Raw genomic sequence first — 24,918 nt, forward strand, 5'->3', positions numbered from 1 at the left:
AGCCCAGATGGTACTTATTTTCTATAGCACAGTATTTTAATTTCTTAAGTAGCAGGATGGATATTTTGATTAACAAACAAAAAATATAAAATCAAATCCTTTCCCATATTTTCCTCTGGAATTTAAGCAGCAGGAAACATAGTACTAAATGTTGAATGACTTCTTCAACCTTCTGATGTTGGTAAGTTTTGATAAACAAAACTGTAATTAACATGAGACTTATGCCGAAACACTTTTGTCATGGTGTTAAAGTATTAACACTCATCGCATGGCTATGGCAATTCTTCGAAAATCACAGGCTGCATGACAGAATATTCCTTCAATATGAAAAACAGATTTAATCACTTTCTAGAAGTATATTCTCAATTTTATCAAAGTCTCATTCACAGGTACTACTAGCTAAGTGTTTTTGGCTGAATATAATACAATTACAAATTATAGATGTTTAAACAAGACAGAAATTTATTTTTCCTCACATAAGTGAATTCTAGAGACAAGTAATTCAGGCTTAACCTAACTGCTTGCTGATGCTGTGAGAGCCCCAGTTACTTCCAACATTGGCTCTGACATTTTCAAGCTGTAGCTTTTTATTTTTTTCCATGCTTTAAAAGTTATTTATTTACATATTTATGCATTCAGTCATTCGTACATTCATTTCCCACCACCTCATCCCTGCTTCACTGAGATATAATTGATGTATAAAATTGTGCAGGCTTTAGCTTTATCTTCATGATATAGAATAACCCCTGAAACTCCAGATAATCACATCTGGATCAAGTAATCAAACATAGGAAGATAAGAAAAGAGGTATACCCCTCTGCCCCTTCTATTTAAGAAAACCAAGAGAAGTCCAGATAGAAATTTATGCTTACATTTCACTGGCCACAGCCCAACGGTATGACCCAACCTAGCTGCAAAGCAAGAAGGGGTGTGGTACTCTGGATGCCAACAGCTAGAAACCAGGTCCATAAAGGAGGATGGATACAGCACGGTGAGCAGTTGTCTCCACTCCATTTTGAGTGTATAGTTATTACACATTTATGTGATCTATTATATTGATTTCTAGACCTGATTTTTAGCAGTCATAGTGGCCATGAATGAGCTTAAGCAGTCAGTATTCTCTCTCATCACAATACTCACCAACATTTTTTTTTAATGCAATTTATATATATTTTTTAACTTCAGGGAATGCTTTTGAGGACAACATGGAGTCAAACAAATAACTAATAATATTATCTTAACTCCAAAAAGACTGAGATGCTCCATTTTAAAAAGAAATAGATTTACTTGCATTTACCTATTTGCACATGACAGATAGCATAAAACAAGTCAAATGCAGGTGAATGACTTAACAAGGGGCTTGACGAACGATTCACTACAATGGATGCTTCTTCAATACTTACCATTTTTAATCTATAAATTCTACATAAATGTTGACTGGCAGGATAAGGACATTGCTTTTTTACCTATCCTGTCCTAACAATTTACTGGAATCTTAGCTACAGCCAATGAAAAGCCATCCATCTCAAACTTCATCAATGAGAGAAAAGACAACTGAAGCAGACTTGGGGGTGGGATGATGGCTGAAGTGACCTTGAGAACAATGAAACTTGAAAGTAATAAAGACTATCTTGAGAGACGGATATAAGCAAATGTAGGATGGATTTTAATGAAGACACTTCGCATCTTAATGAAAAACTTAAAATTGAAAAAAAAATAGTGCATACTTCTTAGGAAGTTCTCCATTTATGCACTGTTTTATTTTGATGATAAAGATATAAACAGAAAGCAAATGAGACAACATTCGAGGAGGTGTATTTGAAAAGGAATGGATAGGGTATATTATAGGGTTAATACAATTCAAATCCAATCTCTATATCCGCTAAATCAGTAATTTTGAGTGGTAACAGCTTTTAATCATAATCTAAAGCTCTGATATATCTTCTTATATGACCCTGAGATACATTCTATTCCATCAGAAAAATTCTAGAGTGGCCAGAGAAGAGAATGCTGACCCATGAATCAGAAGACCTGTATTCCAGGTCTTGTTTTGTCTCGAACACAACATGGGAATCTCCAGGTTAAGCTGCTTCATCTCACTGTGACTGAGTTCTGTCTCCTCTGTATTGTGCTGATGTTCTGTAATTCCATGTGTATCCTGTACCTTAGTGAAGTCCTGAAATCTTTAGAAATACTTCAGAGCTACAGATTCTAAGATTTAAGAGATCAGACAACCTGTGCAAGTCCATACTAGAAAATAGCCTCAGTGTATTTGCAGTGATTCTAATATAGAAGAAACATCACTGGAAGAAACCAAGAGGTTCCTAACTCCTGGGAAATAGCCAGGCATTTCAAAACGGAAAACGTGTGTGAAGTCACTTCTCCTGCAGCACTGATATAGCTATTTATGGCATCAACTTTTGTTATGCCTCCCTTGACTCAAACAGAAGGGCAATGGACTTAGGAAACCAGCAGGTCTTGTGATATGGATAGTTGAAGAGAGACTGTGGCATTCATAATGATCTGTACTTTCATTATAGATGGAGAAAAGAAAAGAATTCAAGGTACATCTTTTCAGGGAAGTTAAAGGTTAGGAAGATCACTACCACTATGGCTTCAAATATCTCCACCTCAAGATGCTCCTTACTGTAGTGAATTAGGTCTAATACAAGAAACCTAAGGTGTACTCATGAAATTTGCAAAAAGTACAAACCACTATGCAATTCACGTGGAATTCATATGCCTAGTAAATTAAAGAAAAAAATAAGTACACAGTGAAAGCTATTAGTTCTTTTAAGAAAAGTATGTATAAAAGACTATAATATTCAAAGATATACACATGTTCCAGCTGGTTTTAGAAAAGGCAGAGGAACCAGAGATCAAATTGCCAACATCCACTGGATCATGGAAAAAGCAAGAGAGTTCCAGAAAAACATCTATTTCTGCTTTATTGACTATGCCAAAGCCTTTGACTGTGTGGATCACAATAAACTCTGGAAAATTCTGAAAGAGATGGGCATACCAGACCACCTGACCTGCCTCTTGAGAAACCTGTATGCAGGTCAGGAAGCAACAGTCAGAACTGGGCATGGAACAACAGACTGGTTCCAAATAGGAAAAGGAGTACATCAAGGCTGTATACTGTCACCCTGCTTATTTAACTTTTTTGCAGAGTACATCATGAGAAACATTGGGCTGGAAGAAGCACAAACTGGAATCAAGATTGCCGGGAGAAATATCAATAAGCTCAGATATGCAGATTAACACCACCCTTATGGCAGAAAGTGAAGAGGAACTAAAAAGCCTCTTGATGAAAGTGAAAGAGGAAAGTGAAAAAGTTGGTTTAAAGCTCAACATTCAGAAAACAAAGATCATGGCATCTGGTCCCATCACTTCATGGGAAATAGATGGGAAACAGTGGAAACAGTGTCAGACTTTATTTTGGGGGGCTCCAAAATCACTGCAGATGGTGACTGCAGCCATGGAATTAAAAGACGCTTACTCCTTGGAAGAAAAGTTATGACCAACCTAGATAGCATATTCAAAAGCAGAGACATTACTTTGCTGACTAAGGTCCGTCTAGTCAAGGCTATGGTTTTTCCTGTGGTCATGTATGGATCTGAGAGTTGGACTGTGAAGAAAGCTAAGCGCCGAAGAATTGATGCTTTTGAACTGTGGTGTTGGAGAAGACTCTTGAGAGTCCCTCCCTTGGACTGCAAGGAGGTCCAACCAGTCCATCCTGAAGGAGATCAGCCATGGGATTTCTTTGGAAGGACTGATGCTAAAGCTGAAACTCCAGTACTTTGGCCACCTCATGCCAAGAGTTGACTCATTGGAAAAGACTCTGATGCTGGGAGGGATTGGGGGCAGGAGGAGAAGGGGACGACAGAGGATGAGATGGCTGGATATCATCACTGACTCGATGGACGTGAGTCTGAGTGAACTCCGGGAGATGGTGATGAACAGGGAGGCCTGGCATGCTGCGATTCACGGGGTCGCAAAGAGTCGGACACGACTGAGCGACTGAACTGAACTGATACACGTGTTCTTTGAAAATAAGAACAACATTTTCAAATGGGTATCTGATCACATAAACAGATGAGCATAAAGGGAAACCCCGTGATCAAATAAATTAGTGTAGTGTGACACTTTTTCCTTGTACTAGTCTATACAGCGTCGCTTGTTATATTAAACTGGACACTCTATGAGAAAGGTCATTGATAATTTGATTATAAGGAAATAAATGTGAGGCTTCAAAAATGTAGGCAAATACAATGGACATGTTTTAAACTTCCTTTAAGAAAGTTAATGTTTCCTTCCCAACACTAACAAAGGCAGTAGATGCTTTCTGTAGACAGGGAATGTGAATATACCTTTGCATATTCCTTAAGAGAAGCATATCCTTTACCATTAACTGAAGAAAGAATAAAATCCCTACCAAGTCCTTATTAAAAAGAAGTCAGAGTTGGTATGTCTGTGACAGTTTAAAGAGCATATTATGTGGGAAAACAAAATAAACATTTAACCTGGCCAATGAAAATGGTTTTGGAGTTTCAACATTTGGCAGACAGGTGGAATTAAATTCAAGTCAAGTATTCAGAGAAACTAATATAGTATTTAAATATTTGCTTAAGTAATATAGTATTTAAAATAACATATTTGAAGAAATGTTTTTGTTGAAATGTTTTACAGTTTTAAGTGAGGATATTTTTAAGAGAAAAGGCTTGACTGAAGAATATTTTACTTTCTTTGTCATTCTGGGAACTTTAGTGGGATTTTTATATTTACTCTTTTATTAGCCATGTTCTTTTAAGTCCAAGATAACTGGAGAGTATCCCTTGTAGCTTTTAAAAGGAAATTAGATTTAGATTAAAATTATACAATCATTTTTGAAGGAAGACACTGAGAGTCTCAAAGTTGGATCTAGCGGATGTGTGTGCAGGCTAGAAATGATGAGTGGACGAGTGGAGGGCTGCCTGGAGGTAGTGAGCGTCCACGGCACTGGCTGCCTCCATTGCTGCAAGGTTGCCCTACAAGCCTCCACAGCTGAGTGGCTACTGTGCGGCCCTGCGTTCCAGCCATGTGGCCAGCTACCCGCCTGGTCACCCAAAATGAACCAGGTCAATCAGAGGCCATGTACTGAGATTTGAGATTCCTATACCAGAGGGTTGGGTCTACCTCTCTCCAGGTGAAAAAGCTAACTTGGGAGCACGTGCTCGCAGAGCGTTACCCAGGCGGTAAAAAATGTCAATCAACTCGAAAAGAAAAATGAAGCCTGTGCAGAGAGAGAAGCAGGAGATCAGAAGGTGTGAAAACAACGCTGATTTCGTTGGTACCTGCTTCTCTGTTCCTGAGGCCCAGCTATATTTCCTTTGTTGGGTTGCTTAGAAGATACAGATACTCTCACGACAAAATTTGTCTGTATGCAGAGCTCAACATTTTTCTAAACAACATATCATATGGGTTATAAGTGAATTTATAAATTTAGCTTGTCATTGCTTGCCTCTGAATGAATCCATGGTGTCTATATACTCTGTACACCAATTACAGAAAGAAGAGTGGCAATTCTTATTGACGTGTAACTCCCAGAATAACTTTGTACTGTCATCTTGAAAAAAAAAAAAAGGATCTCTTTGCTGTGCGTAACCAACACTTCTTTTATTTAATAGCACAGTAAATTAATATACATCTTTAATTTACCACCAGAACATTGCCAGCAGCTTGGACATAAATTATGTAAAGTCTTGAATGGAATCATTAAGTCCTTTACTCAGTAGGGAGTATGATCATCCTAAATAACCTTATAAAAACAACTTAGGTGGAGGTGCCAAAATTTTTTACTGGCCTCTGATACTAGTAGTTTTGTTACCAGAGAAAACAAGCTGGATAAAACAGTTTCTAGAGATGCGAAGCAGTTCTATTGTACTGAAAATTTGTGAATACGTAAAACTTAACTTTTAAAACTAAAATACAAAATCCTCCAACTTAAATCCTAAAAGTGTGTTCTGAATTCAGGCTGCACCTTCTCATAGAAATATTGTTTTAAATGGTGCGTAGGTTCTGAAGTAATCTTACAAAAACCTCTTTAACCCATATGTATCTGGACTGTATCCAGTTTATGGAAGGATCAGAAGAGGCATAATTAATTAAGAGAATTTGGTCCTTGTCCAGAATTATGCAAAATTATAAAAACACAAAGCTGACATCTTATTTTATTTCTGAAACATCAACCTCCTAGAATATCTCTCTTGAATCTTCTCTTTCCCAAAGAAATAGAACATAGCACATCACGTAATGTTCTCTACCCTTAAATTTCTCTAAAATTCAAGGGGTAAATACCTTTACCCCTCGCTGACCAACAGTCTTTAAAGAAATCCCTTTTCAGCAGATGATTAAGAGGTAAGCAATGTAATTCACATCAATATGTAAATAACCAAGTGTCCTTGGCCCTGCAAGTATTTTTAAACATTTTGAAAGAAGAAACAGTGCTTTCTCATATCAACCATGGTTTTGAAAATCGTGGATTTAAGATAACAAAGGTTCACATTTGTAAAACAAATATGATAAATCTCTTATCTTTTAAAATATGTGATTTTTTTCAGCCATTACCTGAAATAGCCAAAGAAAAGCAAAAGTAAAGCAAATAAGCTTCTTTGCCTTGAAGCTCGGGAGGCTAGTAACCATATACAACTCAAGGAACTGCTTCCAGACCAATTTTTCCAAGGTGGAAGAAATAGGACACTTTTCTGCTATTTTCCTTTTCCAGAATAGTGCTTGCACCCATGAGTTTTCCTTCCTAGCATTTTTACCTTTTAACTGTGATCTTCAGCAAGTGCTTTAGGGTCCTCATTTGCAAACAGAGGATAATAACAGAACTGATCCCAAGGGCAGACATGAGCTGATGTCTGTGTCAAGGTTTAGAACACTGTGTGGTGTGTACTAAGTCTACACAGGATTCTGTAGTTATCACTACTATATCTGTTTCTCTGGTGTATTATATGTTTTGTCAAGGAAACAACTGTATTGGGAATACCATGTCCCCACGATCTAGTACAGGGGCTGGCACACACACGAAATAAAAAAATGCTACTTCACTTTTAAGGGCCATAAACTGAGACGTACATATTTATGCTTCCTCAGAATTTAAAAATAACCACTGAAAGAATTACGTACAGGTTAAGTCTGAAATTACAAATAAAAAAGAATTAATGAGAACAGGTGAGGAAGCAAAAAACTGAGGAAGAATAAAAAAAGATACAAATGCATGTGCTATGTAAATAAGGGTAATATCATCAATTGAAAGAAATTAAGGGGAAAAATATTAATATACTGTTAAAGACAACTATACCAAACTAACTGGTTCAGAAAGACTAACATTAAAGACAGGCAAAGTTGTAACAAACTTAGGTGTTCACTGGAACAAGAGACCCAGACCTGGACATGCTGAAGGCTCTATCAACAAGATGTGATAGAGCAAATGTGGAGATGCAAGATTTCCATGCCACAAGAAATTAAACAGTAACTTAAAAGGCATCTACAAATTCAAACTATTTTCTAAGTAGAAATCAGCCAATAACTAACAGAACTGTCCAGAGAAGTTATTTAATGGATCAGAGAAGTGAACAAATATATGTTATTATTTGAAGATGCTAAATTGTAAAATCTTATAATAGCAAATACACAAGAAGTGCATAGCATTTATTGCCAAATGTTCTGAACTGACAACTAGAGGGAATGAACCAGTGGTCACAGATGGTATTGGTTCATCTGAAAAAAAATCTGTTCATTAAAATTAAAACTGATGCTCAGGATCAGCCTGTAGACATATCTGAACACTGCAGGTAAATACTGAAGCAGTGTGGTTAGGAGAACTTCTACAGCTAGAGCTGTGGAAAAGCCACTACTCTAAATTAAACAGGAAATTATTCAAACAATGAAAACTATTTGCAACTGGAAGGCACCTTAAAAGGTGTGTTGAAGAATTCCTGGTACAAAACCTTCACAAAGGTATACAGCTTTTTTTGTAATCCTATGTAAATGAGAAGAAAAGACTAATTTTATATACCTGGAAACTGCATTCTTTAAGCAGAAGAGAAAAAATTCAGGTTGTCCAAAGGATAGACTAATAATATTTGCATATATCACCTATTAATTCCCCTTATTTGGACAAATAGTTAATGAAAGTTTATAATGTTCAAGCCACTGTGCTGGGTACAGACGATATGAAAGTACAGTATGCCCATGCTCTCAAGGACCTTACTTAGTAAGTCAAACTAAGCAAAAAACAACTAGTTATAATCTTTCACATACTAAAATATCAGAACTCAGATGCGGCCAGATGGAGAAAGATTAACGGAAGGCAAGAAAAGATGAATGCCTATTTAGGGAACTGCAAGTTCAAGGGGCTCCTTAAATAGTGTGGGGTGGTGATGGCGGTGTGTGTGTGTTTGTGTGTGTGTATACATGTGTGTTTCGGGAAGTAATATGGGCAAAGAGGAGGAGCAGGAATGGTGGGAGATGAACATGAAAAAGTTTGTTGGGGCCATATTATAAAAGATGCATGAATAATGTGCTAGGGAATTAAGACTCTTCTACAGAAAACGGAGTCAGGAAGAGCAGAAGCCTGGCAGGATCTGATCTGCCCTTTGAATTAATCCTTAATAAACAGGAGAATTCCCAACAGCCATCCACATGCACCAGATTGCATTGATCACTAAATATTTATAGCTTACTCCAAAATTCTTATTTCTAAATGAGGAGTACAATGATCTAAGGGTAAGTCTAATTGCTAATGCAGCTTGATTTGCATGATTTACCATAAGGTGGTGGCAACAATAAGAACTGATCTTAAGGCAGCTCCTTAGCAAGGATGTAAATAAAGGAACAGAAGGAAATTACCTAACCACACAATCAATGATAGTCTAATTCCACTCAATAAATGATGGCATTGAAAAGACAAAACTCTTTCCACGAATACATTTATTTTCATATTTAGAAGGACTGACTTGTTGAGATTAAACCAGTAAAGATAAATAAAAGCCAAGCTACGTAACAAAAATCTGCCCACCTACTGTGGGGAATTCGGGTGAAGGAGAAAGAATAGGGAAACATAATCTACAAAATATTCAGGACAAAAATATTTTGGTTATTACAACAGCCACAATTTGAGAACTATAAACATTAAATGTAAATTAGTGGTAAGTCCTGTGGTGTTCTTAAACTCGATGATATTTTAAAACTCTTCTCTGCCAAGGTGTTTTATAAACAAGCTAGCAGACTGATCTCTAAGGAAACCCTTGAAATGTATCTTTTAAAAGTTAAGGATTTCATTTTCAAAAGGGTAAGGCGAAATTATTTGAGAAAGAAAATATTGATTGATTCTATTAAAAACTTAATTGGACAGTGTCATCAGAGGTGTTAGGAGGAAAATCAAGACTGAACAGTGCAGCCTACAAAGTGCACTTAACAAGACTCAACAGTGTGGTGCAGCAAAGCCGGGGAGATACGGATGGTCGGTTTGCATCACTGCTGTGCATCTTTCCCCCCGGCAAATGATGCTCTGCTTTACTGAAGCTGAAACTTCTGGTGAGGAAGGTGGAAGTGGATGGCCATCACTGTTTCTGTATTTTACTACCAAAGCCAGATTTAAAATACATACGCTATCTCCGAAACAAAAGATACCAAAGGACGTCGGATTGCAAGTCCTGATTTGGGTTAAGGGAAATATGACTACTATGAATACTGCTTCAATGCTGTCACTGTGTATTTTGCTCCTTAATAGACTAGGCAGGGAAGATAAATTTTTTTTTTTTCAATTTCACCCAGACATTAAATAGTAAAAAATCCTCAACGACTCTGAAGGTGGAAGATGATACTTGGAATGTGATACTGAATTTTTTTTATCATCAAGACGGTAGTTGTTTATTTGACTGATTTTGCTCTAAAATTTTTCTACAGTTAAGCTTAATCCAAGAGATTAAGCATCTTAAATGTGAGAGAATGATCAAAACACTGCTACCATCACCCAACCACTTCTGGTTTCACAGCTGGTACGTGGGGCACTCTGAGCAAAACAGAAGTCTGACGTTACCCTAGTTCACAGCTCATAGTTCACATGGATAAGAAAAGCCTGAATGAATTCTTTGAGGAACATCTGTCAAATCTGATGTATTGACCTACAGGATGATAAGGACGTGGGTAAGAGTTAGGGAATATTCTATTGTTGTAAGATTTGTAACTTACTCTTTGTGTCATTGATTGAAATATGTCTTCTCCAGATGTTTTACTGCAATGAATATACAGGTCTCTACCATTCCATAATCAGTGTTAGTCCCTCAGCTGTGTCCAACTCTTTGTGACCCCGTGGACTATAGCCACCAGGCTCCTCTGTCCCTAGGATTCTCCAGGCAAGAATGTTGGAGTGGGTTGCTGTTTCCTTCTCCAGGGGATCTTCCTGACCCAGAGATCAAGCCCAGGTCCTGCACTGCAGGAATATTCTTTACTATCTGAGCCACGAGGGAAGCCCAATAATCAGAAGGTGGGGATAAAAAGTAGTCTGACAGAGCTGGAAATTAGTTTCAGAGTTATATATCATACCAACCTTTGGGTTCTCCTAAAGTCATGTAACGCTCCCTGGTCTGCAGTTTCTAGGCCAGAAAAATATACACTAAGTTACATTAATTCTGCTCTGTGCTAGCTAGAATTACCAAAGATTTTGGAAGTATTTCTATTAGTATTCCCCAAAGAACAATTTCACAGAGTATTTTTAGATTATCTGAACAAAAGTTACCTTGACATGAATAAAAAAGACACAGTGATGTGTTCTTTTGATGAATCTCTTTCAGAAACAGATCCTGACTATCACACTATTTTATGTTTCAAAATGGACCCTAGTACTATTATTCTGTTTTGTGTCCTCTTCAACAAACCACACTGAAGCTAGTTGTATAAACTACTCTGAAGTTAATCACAAAATATTTCTTGAAGAAGACATGTGCTTTACTTCAGAGTAAACAAAATTTCAAATAAAACAGCAAGTGAAACAGAATATACATGTCTTCATCACACAACCAATAATCTACTAAGAAGGTTCAAAATTCAAGACCAAATACAGAAATAGCCATAAAAATGCCAACCATTTATTGAGCCTGTATTCCCCTTACCAGTGCACTCAGCTAGCTTTTGATTTGCCAGTTATTACTAAAGGCCTGTGAAGGCAGAAACCATATTTTGTCTTTTTTATAGTTGTAACTTCAGGACCTAGTACAGTGACTGATTTACAAAAGAAGCTCAGACAAATGCTGAATGAATTAAAGAGTGGAAGGACGGATGGATGGATGGTTTGCCTAAATCCAAAGAAAATGATTTCCGCTCATTCTAACATGCTGTCTCTAAGGCAAAAAATCCCAGAGATTTGAGCAGAGAGTCAAGATTATGACGTACCTCCTCTGCCAATTCTTACACATAATGAGAGGTCCTTTATCCTTAAGGACCTTTGTGTCTGCCTTTTCAGCACCTATTCCTTCTTCTTAAAGCTGCAGGGACTCATGCTTTTACAGAGGTTAACTGCCCCCTCTTTGGAGATGGAGCATATGACTTAGGCTAAGCCAATCAGAGCATGGTCATCCTATCAGTACAATTCAGATGGCACATGAGGTCTTATTCAACTTTCAGTCAGTTTTAAACAATCTTTAAGCTGCCTCAAATTTTATGTATTCCATTCTACTTTCTTTCTAGATTCCAGGATTAGGCCTCTGAGTTAAAAACAAACAATAAACAGTCACTGGGGATTTTCAGCACCCTAAGCTGTTTAAAGGCTGCCCTTTGGTGAGCTCTGAACTTTGGTCCCCTGTTTATTTTACCTTTTTGAGGATTAGTCAGAAAGTAGAGAATTCACTCAATTTTCTTTTTAGTGTTCCTTATTTACACCTCCTTCACAAACCCTAGCAGCTCATTAGACAGGATATTTTACTTGGTTAATGAGAAGAGCAGCAGGGTCTTAGCTGAGGCTCATATGTGAGGCTCTTATGTGAGTCACCACAGGTCCTTTGTTAAGAAAATACAAAGCTACCTGCAGGCTTTAGTGATCCTTTCTTGGCCTTGGTTGATAGTCACATTTAGTTGATTAGATCTCAGAAGATTGGGATGCAAGAAACAGGATCAACAGTCAAGTGCACCTGGGTCTTTCTGGCGGTGGGTAGAGGGGGTCTGAAAGGTGCTTGGAGAGGAGTTGTATTTATATGTATTATGCTTATTATTTCCCTGCTTCTCTTTCCTAGTCTCTCAAATATACTAAAGCAATTCTGAACATTGTTTAATCTACACGATAATTTAAGAGGGATCTTCAGAGGTCATGGGTCATAGATCTCTACTATTCATTCACCAAAGTGTTGGTGATGGGGAAAGATAAATGGAGTATGAGTTAGTTAACTTAATATGATGATGGACTAGCAAGCAGATATAAAAAATGGACATAAAAATTTAGACTTTTTAAAATTTCAAATATATAATACTTAACGAAGCAAATGATGAGTAAAACACAAAGCCAAGCACACACACAAATCAGCTGAAAAGAACAGGAAAGAACTCAGTTTTTCATACGCTTCCTCAATGTTTTGAGAAAAAGCTAGGGTCCCAAGAGAGTTTTTATGTCTATATATTTCTTTTTCTCTTCTCAATTACAGTTAAATGAAACAAAAAAGAAAAAAAACAATAATAAGCTTTGTTGGTAGGTCTATACCATTTTCATACATTCTAGGGGAGAAGGTAGTAAACAAAGTTTCTACAACTGTAAGTGATGCTTAGAGGAAAATTGAATCACTGAGTGATGCCAGGACTGATTACTCTACTGCACTTTAAAAGCCAGGGATTGCAGTCTGTGAGTCCAAAGTGGTTTCATATGGACTGCCACAGTTGTGGTTTACGCTTGAAACTATAACCTGTCAAATTAGAAGCAGGCAAGGACTATGCTCCTAACGGTTCCACTTTCTACTGTCTACAGTTTTGTCTACAAGTTCAGCATTTTTTATCCAGTTTAAGTTCTGTTATTTGGATGAACAGAATCTCAAAACTACTCTTTGTTATTTTGGTTAGAGATTTTAGTTATGATTCAAGGCTTGGAGAAGCTGGCAATCTTAACTTTTCTTGTATAGATGAAGCTGACTTTGACTGCAATTGTTTCTATCAACTATTGATATTTTATTATCCTGGTCACCACTATGCAATATATATTATAACTATAGGGAAGAGAAATTTAAACCGTATGCGCTCCTAAGCTTTTTCTGCCCTACATTTCCAAATATTTGATTCATTTGAACTTGTACCTTACTGACTCATCAGTTTTCCAGGCCCACAGTAGCCTGCTATTATGAGCTTACTGTTACAACATGCTCCATTTCTCTTCTTCTCCTTGATTGTGGAATGCCCTTCTGGGCAATAGACTTGGTTGACAGAGATTTTCCTGTCAAAATTGAAAGAGCTACTTGTTCAATTTCACTAATGTTTTCTGTATAGTCCTTTCTTAATAAATTTTTCTTAATGCCCATTTGTATAATGTAAAAATGTTTAAAAAATAAAGCATAAACAATATTTGCTCTCTGTGTAATACATCATAAGTAAAACCATGCCACTAAACAATCATATCCTGTTTAGGCCATAATGACATCAGAAATATATGTTTATCATCTGCTTTGGACAACTGAGCATGTTTTTTGCCCAAGGCAAAGCTGAACTAAAATCATTTGCAGTTGCCTCAAACCAAGATAACCACACATTTCTAAGGTAATTGATACCTAAGAAGAACACTGCCTTTAGATCACAGCTCATGATCTAAGCATACTAATTCTTGAAAGAAGGCTGTTAAATTTTATAAAGCATGGATGTCTACTGGACTTCCTCCAAAATTTAACATGAAATAATTATATTTTTAGCATGCATAGAGACTATGATAAAGTCAGCACTTAGCACAATCTTTCAGAACTCTGGAATTACCTCTCTTGCCCAATTTAAAGAGAAGGGGAAAAATGGAGGTTTTTTTTTTTTTTTTTAAAAGCATGTAAAAGCATTATAAGAATGATAAGAATAATGCCTTATATATTGAAAGGCACTCAAATGAAATCAGTCACTACTTTTGTTTTTCCAAAGTATAATATTTAAGGAAACAATTTTATGAATAAATAGCTAGGGTACACAGAAGGCATACAATTTTTCTTATCCATTGTTAAAACATGCCCAGGGAATCCAAGCACTTGTCACTGACATTGCTTTACAGCAATATAAAGCATGTAATTGCCCTGGATACTACCTTAGCCGGTGAGGCCAACCATAGCCTGCAACTACATGCTGGAAAATATAGCTCTTCATACTATATGTCAACACAAAAGCAGTAAGAATTAGTTTTGCCCACAAAGATAACTGGACGGTTTGGTACAAAAACTAAGTAAATTATTTAATTATAAACTAGCTTTTATGAAAGAAAATAATATCAGTAAAAGTAAAATCCAGAAGGAAGCTTAGGGAAATCTACTCATATTCAAAGGTGGAAACAAAGAAACAGGGGACTGAAGCAGTTTCCTAAAGTCAGCTATGAAGGCAGAGTTTGACATCCTTCCCAGGACTACTTCACTGCACAATGCTGCTTCAGACATGAAACCACTGATCTGGACAATTCAGACAAACATTTAAAGGACATAAGAATAGAATAATCCAATATTCTACACATTGCAATGGTTCTTCTATTACTCTAACAAGGGAAGCATGTACTATACCTCCATTCTTTCTTGTTTAACTTCATCAATTTCATCATCTTCAAACATTGCCAAGAGTTCTCCTGTTTGGTCAATAGAGTTGAGAAAGTCTTGAGCGATTTTTTGTCTTTTGTTTACATTATTGCTGCCACTCAATTTGTCTTCATGAAGATAAAGGAAGGAAAAACAAAATATTCTTAAATAGGTTTACATCAGTCCTAACCATTGTTAAGTATGGAATACTGCATATAAAATTCAAAACTGGAATTCTCTCAAAATAATCTTCCAAAGGAGAACCCTTATATCCAAAAAAAGCATAATGTCTTACAGAATTGAATCACCTACTTATGTCATGAATAAGATTGAGAGAATAATACCAAATAATCAATTGCTACAGTATTTATAGATTGATTAAAATTTCTTACCAAAAAAAAAAAAAAAGCCTATCAGATTTGGAAAAAGAATCCTGCTATGGCAAGCCCAATTGAGAAAATAAAAACAAAGACATAAATAAAAGGCATTAGGATTGCAACTTGAAATTAAAAGAAGAAAACACTAGGTACATTACTATGACAATCTATGTAAAATCTATGGGATGAGATTTTACTCTTTTTCTCATAAGAGATAAAACTATCATACTTAAAAGCAAAACAAAACTCTTAAGAAGGTTACTGCAAAAAGTCAGGAAGGAATGTAACATACAATACGTAATTAGTACAGTTTAATACACAAAGGTTATCAGTGTGACTTAGTAAGAACTGGATTATTTTTTAATGTGACAAATTATATACTCATATACCAAATAAAGACAACCCTAACATTTTAGAGTGAGAATAAAAACTGTCATTCCCTGCTCCAATACAACTTCGTTATCATCCACCTATGTTGCTACTATCAAATATACTACATATCTGTATGCTACAGACTCGACAGTACAGTTATATATATTAATACAATTGCTAACACAGTCATATTTCTATTTACCTACATAATTACATTTATAGATACCCTCTGGGATGTGTGTGTGTATGCATGTGGATTTAATTTCTACTTGTTTCTATTAATATAATTTCTATTTCTCAATTGGTATTCTCTATTTTGTGAGACACTGTAACCATACCTTTCTTTTGTTATATTTACAAATGGTTTCCTTAAGTCTTTTGAACGTATTTATCAGTTCAGTTCAGTCACTCAGTCATGTCTGACTCTTTGCAATCCCATGGACTGCAGCATGCCAGGCTTCCCTGTCCATCACCAACTCCCGGGGCTTACTCAAACTTATGTCCATCGAGTTGCTGATGCCATCCAACCATCTCATCCTTTGATGTCCCCTTCTCCTCCTGCCTTCAATCTTTCCCAGCATCAGGGTCTTTTCCAATACATCAGTTCCTTGCATCAGGTGGCCAAAGTATTGGAGTTTTTATACTCCAAAAAATTGAATGTATTTATAATAGCTATTTAAAGTTTTCATCTGTGAAGCCCAACATCTGGACCTCCTCAAAGGTACTTTGTCTTATCTGCTTTTTCTTGTCCTTTTTATGGATCATATATATCTGTTTTTTTGCATGTCTAGTATTTTGTTGTTGTTGCTGTTGATGAAAATGGATATTTTAGGAAATATACTAGAGCAACTCTAGATAATAATTCCCTTTCCATCCTGGGGCTTGTTGTCATCATTTGCTTGTTGTTTTTTTTTTGTTGTTGTTTGTTTGTTTAGTGACTTGGCTGGACTAGTTCAAATAAGTCTCTTTTTTAGCCTTCAGTGTTGCTCTTCAGATAGCACAGCCTTGAGCATGTGAAGAGCTTACTCCACCACCAGGAATGATTGCGGTTTTTAAGTCAGGTTCTCTTTTGCTGTCACTTTTCTCTCCATTAAGTTTCTGGCTGGTCTGACTCTATTTGTATCATACACAGCTGTTAGCTTCCACTAACTGCTGGCTGAGAGTTCTGCTGTTTCAATAATACTATTGAGCACAAATTGCCCCACAGACTGATCTAAATAATTTGGGTCACTCTGCACAGTCAAGGCTGACCAGCCTGTAAGTTTTGCTCTGACCCCAGGAGAGGGTCTTCTTAGCTACTGCTCTTCTTAGCTACTGCTTTCTTTTGTCAAAACTTTAAGCTGGTGCACTGTTTTCTGTGTTGTTATTAGTATCAGAGTGACCAGCTTCCTCTTATTGGTTCACCACCAGGATCTCCATTGTTTTAAAACACTCTTAGTCAAGACCTTCCAAATGCTCTTTTCCAAAGAGTCAGTCCCTGCAGGAAGAGCTGTAGAGCTCTCTGCTATTAAGGCTCTCTCTTACTGGCTGAATCTCTGCACTTCTGTACTAGAGCTGGAGTTGGGAAGAGCAGTCAGTACTCCAAGAAAGCCTGTCCTGGATCTAAGAGGGGGGACCTCGTTAGAGATTCAGACTCCTGTCTTCAAGGCTTGTCTCTTCTGGTGTGAAGTTTACTCCCTGTGAGCAAGTCAAGATGTGAAGAAAGCAATGGCAACCCACTCCAGTACACTTGCCTGGAAAATCCCATGGACAGAGAAGCCTAATAGGCTGCAGGCCCTGAGGTCACTGAGAGTTGGGCATGACTGAGCGACTTCGCTTTCACTTTTCACTTTCATGCATTAGAGAAGGAAATGGCAACCCACTCCAGTGTTCTTGCCTGGAGAATCCCAGGGACGGGGGAGCCTGGTGGGCTGCCGTCTATGGGTTGCACAGAGTTGGACACGACTGAAGGTGAACTCCGGGAGTTGGTGATGGACAGAGAGGCCTGGAGTGCTATGACTCATGGGGTCGCAAAGAGTTGGACACGACTGAGCAACTAAACTGAACTGAACTGAACTGAAGAGACTTAGCAACAGCAGCAGCAAGTCAAGATGGGGCAACCTGAGAGCTTCCCTATTACTAGAGGATGAGTGACAGTCACAGTCCTTGTAGCTGTGCTTGCCTAGCAGTGAAGTTCTGCAACACAGAGCTGAAGAAGACAAGAGAGGCTGACCTCCTGCCCTTCCTGGGGTGAAACTGTCACCCTAGATTAGGGGCTAGAGAAGCAGGGGCCCAGTGTTCTTGGACGCATGTACCCAGAGTAAAGCTTGTATCACTTTGAGCTGGGGCACCAGGGTAGGAAGGGAGGAGAGAGGTGATGAGAGCAGACTGTGGCTCAAAGGCAACAGATTCTCACTGTTCTTAATGAGATTTAGTAGACTGTTTCTGAATATGTTTCTCCATTTGCTGTCTGCCCTTAAGAACAGTTACTAGAGATTTTATTTTTTATTTTATTTATTTATTTTTTTAACTATTATTTTTCTTCATTCTCATGAGTTAAATATGTTTCTTTGGGCAAAGAGTCTACCACAGTCCTCACTTGGCCATTCCAGAAGACCCACTTCAGTATTAAATGTATTTTACCCGAGTATTTTATTTTATAAATTGTATCAACTATAGTGTACCCTTGAAGAACACAAGTTTGAAACACGTGTATCCACTTAAACCTGGATTTTTTTTTCACTAAATGCATACTACATGACTCTACGTGGTTGGAGAGTATGGGGACACAGAACAGTGTATATGAGGGCCAATTGTAAAGTTTTTGGCAAATTTAACTGTAGAGACAGCTGGCACCCCTAAACTCCATGTTGCTCAAGGGTCAACTGTATTTTAGAAGTTTATATAAGGCACACGAAATTACAAAATTTAAATGATAAAGTGGAGAGGTTTGAAATAAATTGAGGAGGAGAGGGCATCAAACTGACATATGACAGTGTGAGTAAAACTGAATACTAGTCTGAGCTTCTTGGTGTTCAAAGCATCATATTAACAGCCATCATTGATTCAGTGGCAGGAGTGTATCAGGTGCTTCTCATATATCATATTGAACTATAATGGCCAGTAATATAATTTCTGACTTTCAAATGAGAAAAGTGACCCTCAATGATGCTTCTAGAAAGAAAGCAGAGAACCGGGATTAACAGGAATTTAGGTCTGTTTGCTCCAAGTCTGTGTTTTTCATGCTCATCATAAATGAAAGCATTTAAATTCATTTGGAGAACTATTTTGCAGGAGTAAAATTGTATGAGAACTGTAGGAATATGAAATAGACAATACTGATTAAATGTTTGATCAGTTTTTTTTTTTTTTGACACAGCTATTACTCTTGCGGATCTGTTGAGGATTAATGAAAGTAACTGGTCCTCTTTCAAAGTCAGTTAACTCTTTAGTTGGTTCTGAGCAATTTTCTGGAATTGTCCTTAATACAGTAGAGTTTGTTTAGCTACTTTATCACTAGCAAAGGATACCACTATACAGTGACCATATTCAATACAAAGTAGATGTGTTATTTCTAAAAACACAAACATTTATTTTGATTAGTATTATTTAGTAATTATCTGTTTTCAGCTTATCAGTATTTGATTTTTGCAACATAAATATTTTTTCTAAATATCCTAAAACAGGGAATTAAGTTGGAAAGTCAGCTAAGGAAAAATTCCCACTTTGTGTCAGATTTCTGGTTAGATTTCAAACAGCCCGAAAATAATAACATTAAAATGATGTGACTTTACAGTATAAAACATATCAGATACTTTCTATAATAAATTAACAAAAAACCATATGTGTCAATTTCAAAGATATATTATAATAGTTCAGGCTCCCTACATTCACAACAGAAAAATTATATTTGCTAAAATCAATTATGTTTTAAATTGGCACAATTTTCTCAGTTTCATGATATTTTGAAGTAAAGCAGGTTATTTTATTAAAAGAAGAATTAAAATAACAGATTACTCTGAAGTCACACAATTGGAAAAATCACAAGATTTAAGTACTGACTATATAAATACTTGGACAGTTACTAAACTACATATTTAACAGAAGGACATACATTGAACTCTGATGGGAGTTATCTAAGTTGACTCTGTATAAATGTGTCATCGGCATACAGCTGTCACATAAGTTTTAGTTTAGTGCTTTAAGTTACCTTCCAGAAGATCATCCTCGTCAATGCCTTTGACAATCTTCGATTTGTAGTCTCGGAAAAACATGTATTTTAGCAGTCTTCTAAGTTTTTTCTATTAAAAATATGAAATAAGTAAAGAAGAGACTTAACACCTATATTCATTTTAACGATTAAAAACTACTATGATAACTAAATCCCCTTCATGGATCACAGCCTTGTCGTGGTGAAAGGGCTTGTGTAACTCAATGAAGCCATGCCATGTAGGGCCATACAAGATGTAGAGGTCACAGTGGAGAGTTCTGACAAAACGTGGTCCACTGGAGGAGGGAATAGCAACCCATTCCAGTATTCTTGCCAAGAGAACCCCATGAACAGTATGAAAAGGCAAAAAGATACGACACCGGGAGATGAGCCTCCCAGGTCGGAAGGTATCCACTATGCTACTGGGGAAGAATGAAGGGCAATTACTAATAGTTCCAGAAAGAATGAAGCAGCTGGGTCAAAGTGGAAATGATGTCCAGTTGTGGATGTGTCTGGGGGTGAAAGTAAAATCTGATGCTATAAAGAAAAGGTCAGGGGAGCATGGCGTGCTGCAGACGATGGGGTTGCAAAGAGTCAGACACAACTCAGTGAATCAACAACAGCAACAAGAACACTGATAACTAAACAGAATAAACTTGTACCCAGGACCACTGGAAAAATACAGCAATTCTCAGCACAGTACTATGAATATAAAGTTCAGTCATCAAATTCAACATAAAAGCTACAACACAAGCATTTTTAAAAGCACATTTGATTTGAAGGTATTCAGATACTCCAGAATCACAATTAATTTTATTTTATTTTTTGTTGTTGTTGTTAAATTCCTTCTGAAGATTGCAATAAATATCACATTCTCCACAGTAAGCTGACAATACTGTCTTTGTGGAATTTTGTACACCGTCAAGACCAAATTTCATTTTTTAAAATGATTTATAAACACTATACAAAAGTTTGCAACAACTGTTTGAAGAAGTCAAGCACTTTCCTTTTTTATTTATTTTTTTTAATTCCCTGAGAATCTTTTATTTAGAAGAGTTGGCTTATGTTTTATATTTCTGGAAAACATCCTGTAATCTGAGAAACGTATTTTTTATGAAACTCAAAGCTGATGAATGATAGTTGAGGCTTTTTTAGGTTTATTAGAAGACTACAATACCGCTTAACTTTAAAAGTAACTGATGTGTGTGCTCAGTCATGTCTGACTATTTGCGGCCCCATGGACTGTAGTCTACCAGGCTCCTCTATCCATGGGATTTTCCAGGCAAGAACACAGAACTGGTTGCCAGTTGTATCCTTACACTTAGAGTAGATGATTACTGGGTTCTGGTCTTCAGGTTTAAGATTCCTAATGGCAGCTGAAACATATTTTACAAAGCTCTTTTACATGCATTTTATTTGATATTTTTGATAGCCCTGAGATACAAACATTATCATCTTTTTTTATATATAGGGAAACTGAGGTTCAGGATAGTCTCACAATTAGAACCAAGCAGGGCCAGAAGGAACACATAACCTTTGAACCTCAATCTCCTTATTTACAAGGTAAGTAAAGTACTTACCTGAGAGGAATATTGTGAGAAGTAAATCAGAAAATGAGCGAAGCTGTCTAGTGCAGTATGTAAACTACAGTGGGTAGTCAACAACTTCTACTTGAATATAAACTGGAATTATTAAGAGAAAAAACATATACCTGGATCCAGGTCTTTGCTATCCCTCCTTTCTCTTTGCTCTGATTCCATTCAGTACTTTAGATCTGATTCTGTCTTATATTACAGTTGTGTAAACTACTTTAAATTCTGTTTGGAACATGTCAGCATATAAAGAAAATTATTATTTGGAGGAGAAAGATGAGAACACTGGCAACTATCATATTACAGCTATGTTCCTGGTTGCTTAAAAGATTCTGATTAAGAGTCCTTCTGGCCAGTAGAAGGGCTTTGACCATTGGTATATGTCCCTGAAGGGTCCATAGGATTTAAAACGTTGACTCCTCCAAGAGGTAGGAAAAAGTGTTGACGTGGACTACTTTTTGTGCTGGCCTGATTACCTCTGTTGATGAAAAAGAAAAACCTACGGGAGGTATTCTGCAAAGGACTGATGCTAACTCCACTGTTACCCAGCTGTCTTCATAAAGAACTTGGCTCACAGTCCCTGCTTCTCCAAGGGCACATTCAGGCTCCTTCCTCTCAGCACCACTTGCTGTATGGTGCCTACTTCTCCTATGTCTTCCTAGTGAAGTTACTAGCTCCTGAATAGCCTTGCTCTTCACTATCTCGCTAAAACCTTCCTTCCTATTCACTTCCAGAGCCATCATACTAATCATGGTTTGCCTTGATTACTGAGCCTGCATCCTAGTTAGTTCCATTCTAATATAATTGCATGAGTTTCAACCTAGGCAGAAAACCTCCATTCCACCATATTTTACAGACTCTCCATCTAATCGCACAACCTTAAAATACTGTGTCTCAAAATGCTTCTTCAACTCAATGATACAGATTTCTTAAACCAGATTATAGCTTCTTGATAGTAAAGACATTTCTTTCCTCTTTGTAGTCCTCATACCACATAAGAGTCAATGAACTAAAAATTCATAAAATTTCATGGTAGACTGGTGGAGGTGCAGTTTGTATATCCCACTGCATAAAGAAGAGAAAATCCTTCATCCAAGTTTAGTCAATCTTCAATCAATTAGAAGGAAAGGTTTTTATGAATATTAAGTAATGGGTATCAGAAAGACAGGATATCCTGAAGGTCAGATGGGATGCCTTCTGATAAAAATCTGAGCCACAAACATACAAAAATGGTGAAAGAAAAATCAGTAAGTGTAATTAAAAGACCAGGGGAAAACAATGGAGAAATGAAAGATGGAGCATTAGGAACTAAGCCCTGGGTGCTCATCTGGGTTAGCAGCTACTATAACATGCTGTGGTTACTCAGCTCGTTTCTCCACATGTAAGGACCTTCTAGATGAAAACTGTACTAAAAACATGCAGAAAGTCAAAATGTTTTCAACTAGCTACTCATGGAAGACAGTTATGACAAAATTATATGCTTAAATAGTTTAATATCAGAGTTCAAAGACAGATCTCTAGCAAATAAAAAAAACCTAAGTAATAAGAGTATATATTTTATGCTATTGCAATTCATCTTGATTGATTTGCCTTTTTCTATTAACCAGTGTCACAGAAAAAACTTTGTATTTTAAGTGAAAAACTACTCTATGAACATCTATAATCCTGTATAAAATTAGAAAAATAAATATGCCATTTAGTTATATCCCAGTTACCAGAACAAAGTACCCAGTGGAGATCTAGTGAATTTTATGTAGCAATGAAAATGTCTAAATAGATATGTTAAGGATAAGTGAGAATTAGTTGTCAGCAGTTTTATATAAGTGCCCTTGTCCATGTAAAAAAAAAAAAATCAATTCTGTTGTAGTAAACCATTTTGTTGTTGTGCAAACTATGATTTCCAAACATGAGTTCAACACTTATGATTCCAATATGAAAGCCATATAACAAGGGTAGCTTCCTTACATAAGTGTAATTAAACACAAAGTATGGCATTTCAATACAGTGAAATTCTTTTACATTACCTTATCCTTGCGCATCAGAAACAGAAGATCTTCGGCAGAGATTACTCTTGCTCCCCGAAGCTGAGAAACTTCAGCAGCTTGCTGTAACTAACAACAAAGGAAATTTTTCTTAATAATCTAAATTAAATATACTACAGTCATGATGTCTCAAGAGAGATAAATACACTAAGAGTTAAAAATCTTTGGGGATCACTCAGCAATCACATTACTGCTTTAAAAAGCAAAATGTCTTATGTTTAAAGGTATAAAAAAATGCAATTAACTTATATGCCCACCTGTAACTGATACAATAAACAGAAATCCTTGATTTCTTTCATGCAAAAGAAAAATCAAGTGCAGCTTCCAGAAATGCATTAATGCACCTGAAAATAATTTTATGAAATTTTATCCTCATATCCATGTGAGCAATGGTTTTGCTCAGTATCACTAGTTGAATAACTATATTATTAATCTGAGCTCCCATGCTGGTATGATTTGAAATAGGCCCATTCAGAACTTTAAAAGATCAACAAAAACAGTAGCTGTTTCTAATATCCAAAGGAAAAAAAAATAGTTTTAGTTTTGGCAAGTCTTCAGTGGGCAAAGGATTCAGTCCATAAATCATAATACTGGACTGCATTAATTTCTTTCCACACTAATCACATACACACAAAAAGTTAACTGTATCTGGAATGCACAACACAAAACATACTGCATGAAAAGTTAGATTCCCCCTGAAATGTTCATTTGGGCTGTTCTATCTACAAAGTTGAGAGTTTTCTGGAATTCAGAAGTCCCAGAAACACAATCTTACTTGAAAATGACCTGGAAAATAAAAGAATGTGAAAAATGATAGTTCTATTTTTTTGGCACAGGCAAAACCAGTTTCTTATTTTGATTAGTTAGGAGGAATATAAAATACATCCAGCTGAAAAAAATAAAGATGCTGGAGAAAACAGTACAAAAATGTGCCTGTAACTTCTTCCAAATTTGATCAATGGTGATTGCAGCAAACCAACTCTATCCAATATTATAAAAATATTTACATATAAAAGCTGTTCCTGAATGCATCTTTCTTTGAAAGGAATAAATCTAACACATATTCCTAAGAACTAATCTTTAAAAAGTGACACACTGTTATCTTAACAATTACAAAGAAATCAAATAGTGCATTCGTACTAAAGAAATTCTGGATGTTCAAGCAATTTTGCTAAGTAAGCTTCCAACCTCGTCTAAATACACAGACTATGAAACAGACTATAAACTCCCTATGTGTCAGCCTTACCGCTGAATTTCCTGGATACTGGTGGTTGGTATATAAACATAATTCTACCTAAATATAGAAATTTAAATTTAACTGTGAACCATTTAAAAAGAAATCTTGGGGGAAAGGTTTTTAAAAAGATGATATATCTGCCCAGAAAGAAACTAAGTTTTCAGTAGGAAAAATGTGAACATATTTTTCTAAAAATTGGAAGAATGTCAGGGAAATACGTGTGCATGTGTTTTTTTCAAACAAAAACATTTCTGTCACAGCATAAAACACACACAATCAATGTGGAGCAGAATATGGACTCAGCATCCATTTGTCTGGACACATACAGAGAA

At 36.5% G+C, this 24,918-nt stretch overlaps 1 protein-coding gene across 5 annotated transcripts in view; it reads right to left on the reverse strand.

The window, feature by feature from the left end:
• The window catches only part of SUPT3H (SPT3 homolog, SAGA and STAGA complex component), a 401,575-nt gene that overhangs the window by 116,705 nt on the left and 259,952 nt on the right, over positions 1 to 24,918 (reverse strand). For all 5 annotated transcript variants that reach the window (XR_009597733.1, XR_009597732.1, XM_015102735.4 and 2 more), the window contains exons 4-6: positions 23,332 to 23,418; positions 19,716 to 19,806; positions 14,766 to 14,905 (exon numbers count right to left, since the gene is read on the reverse strand). Coding sequence is in view for 3 of the 5 variants with exons in the window: in XM_015102735.4 (XP_014958221.1) it covers positions 14,766 to 14,905; positions 19,716 to 19,806; positions 23,332 to 23,418 (318 nt within the window). In the remaining 2 variants the exon portion in view is untranslated. The remainder of the gene's footprint in view (positions 1 to 14,765; positions 14,906 to 19,715; positions 19,807 to 23,331; positions 23,419 to 24,918) is intronic.

The sequence above is a fragment of the Ovis aries genome, chromosome 20 (genome assembly GCF_016772045.2).
Source record: "Ovis aries strain OAR_USU_Benz2616 breed Rambouillet chromosome 20, ARS-UI_Ramb_v3.0, whole genome shotgun sequence".
Taxonomy (NCBI): domain Eukaryota; kingdom Metazoa; phylum Chordata; class Mammalia; order Artiodactyla; family Bovidae; genus Ovis; species Ovis aries.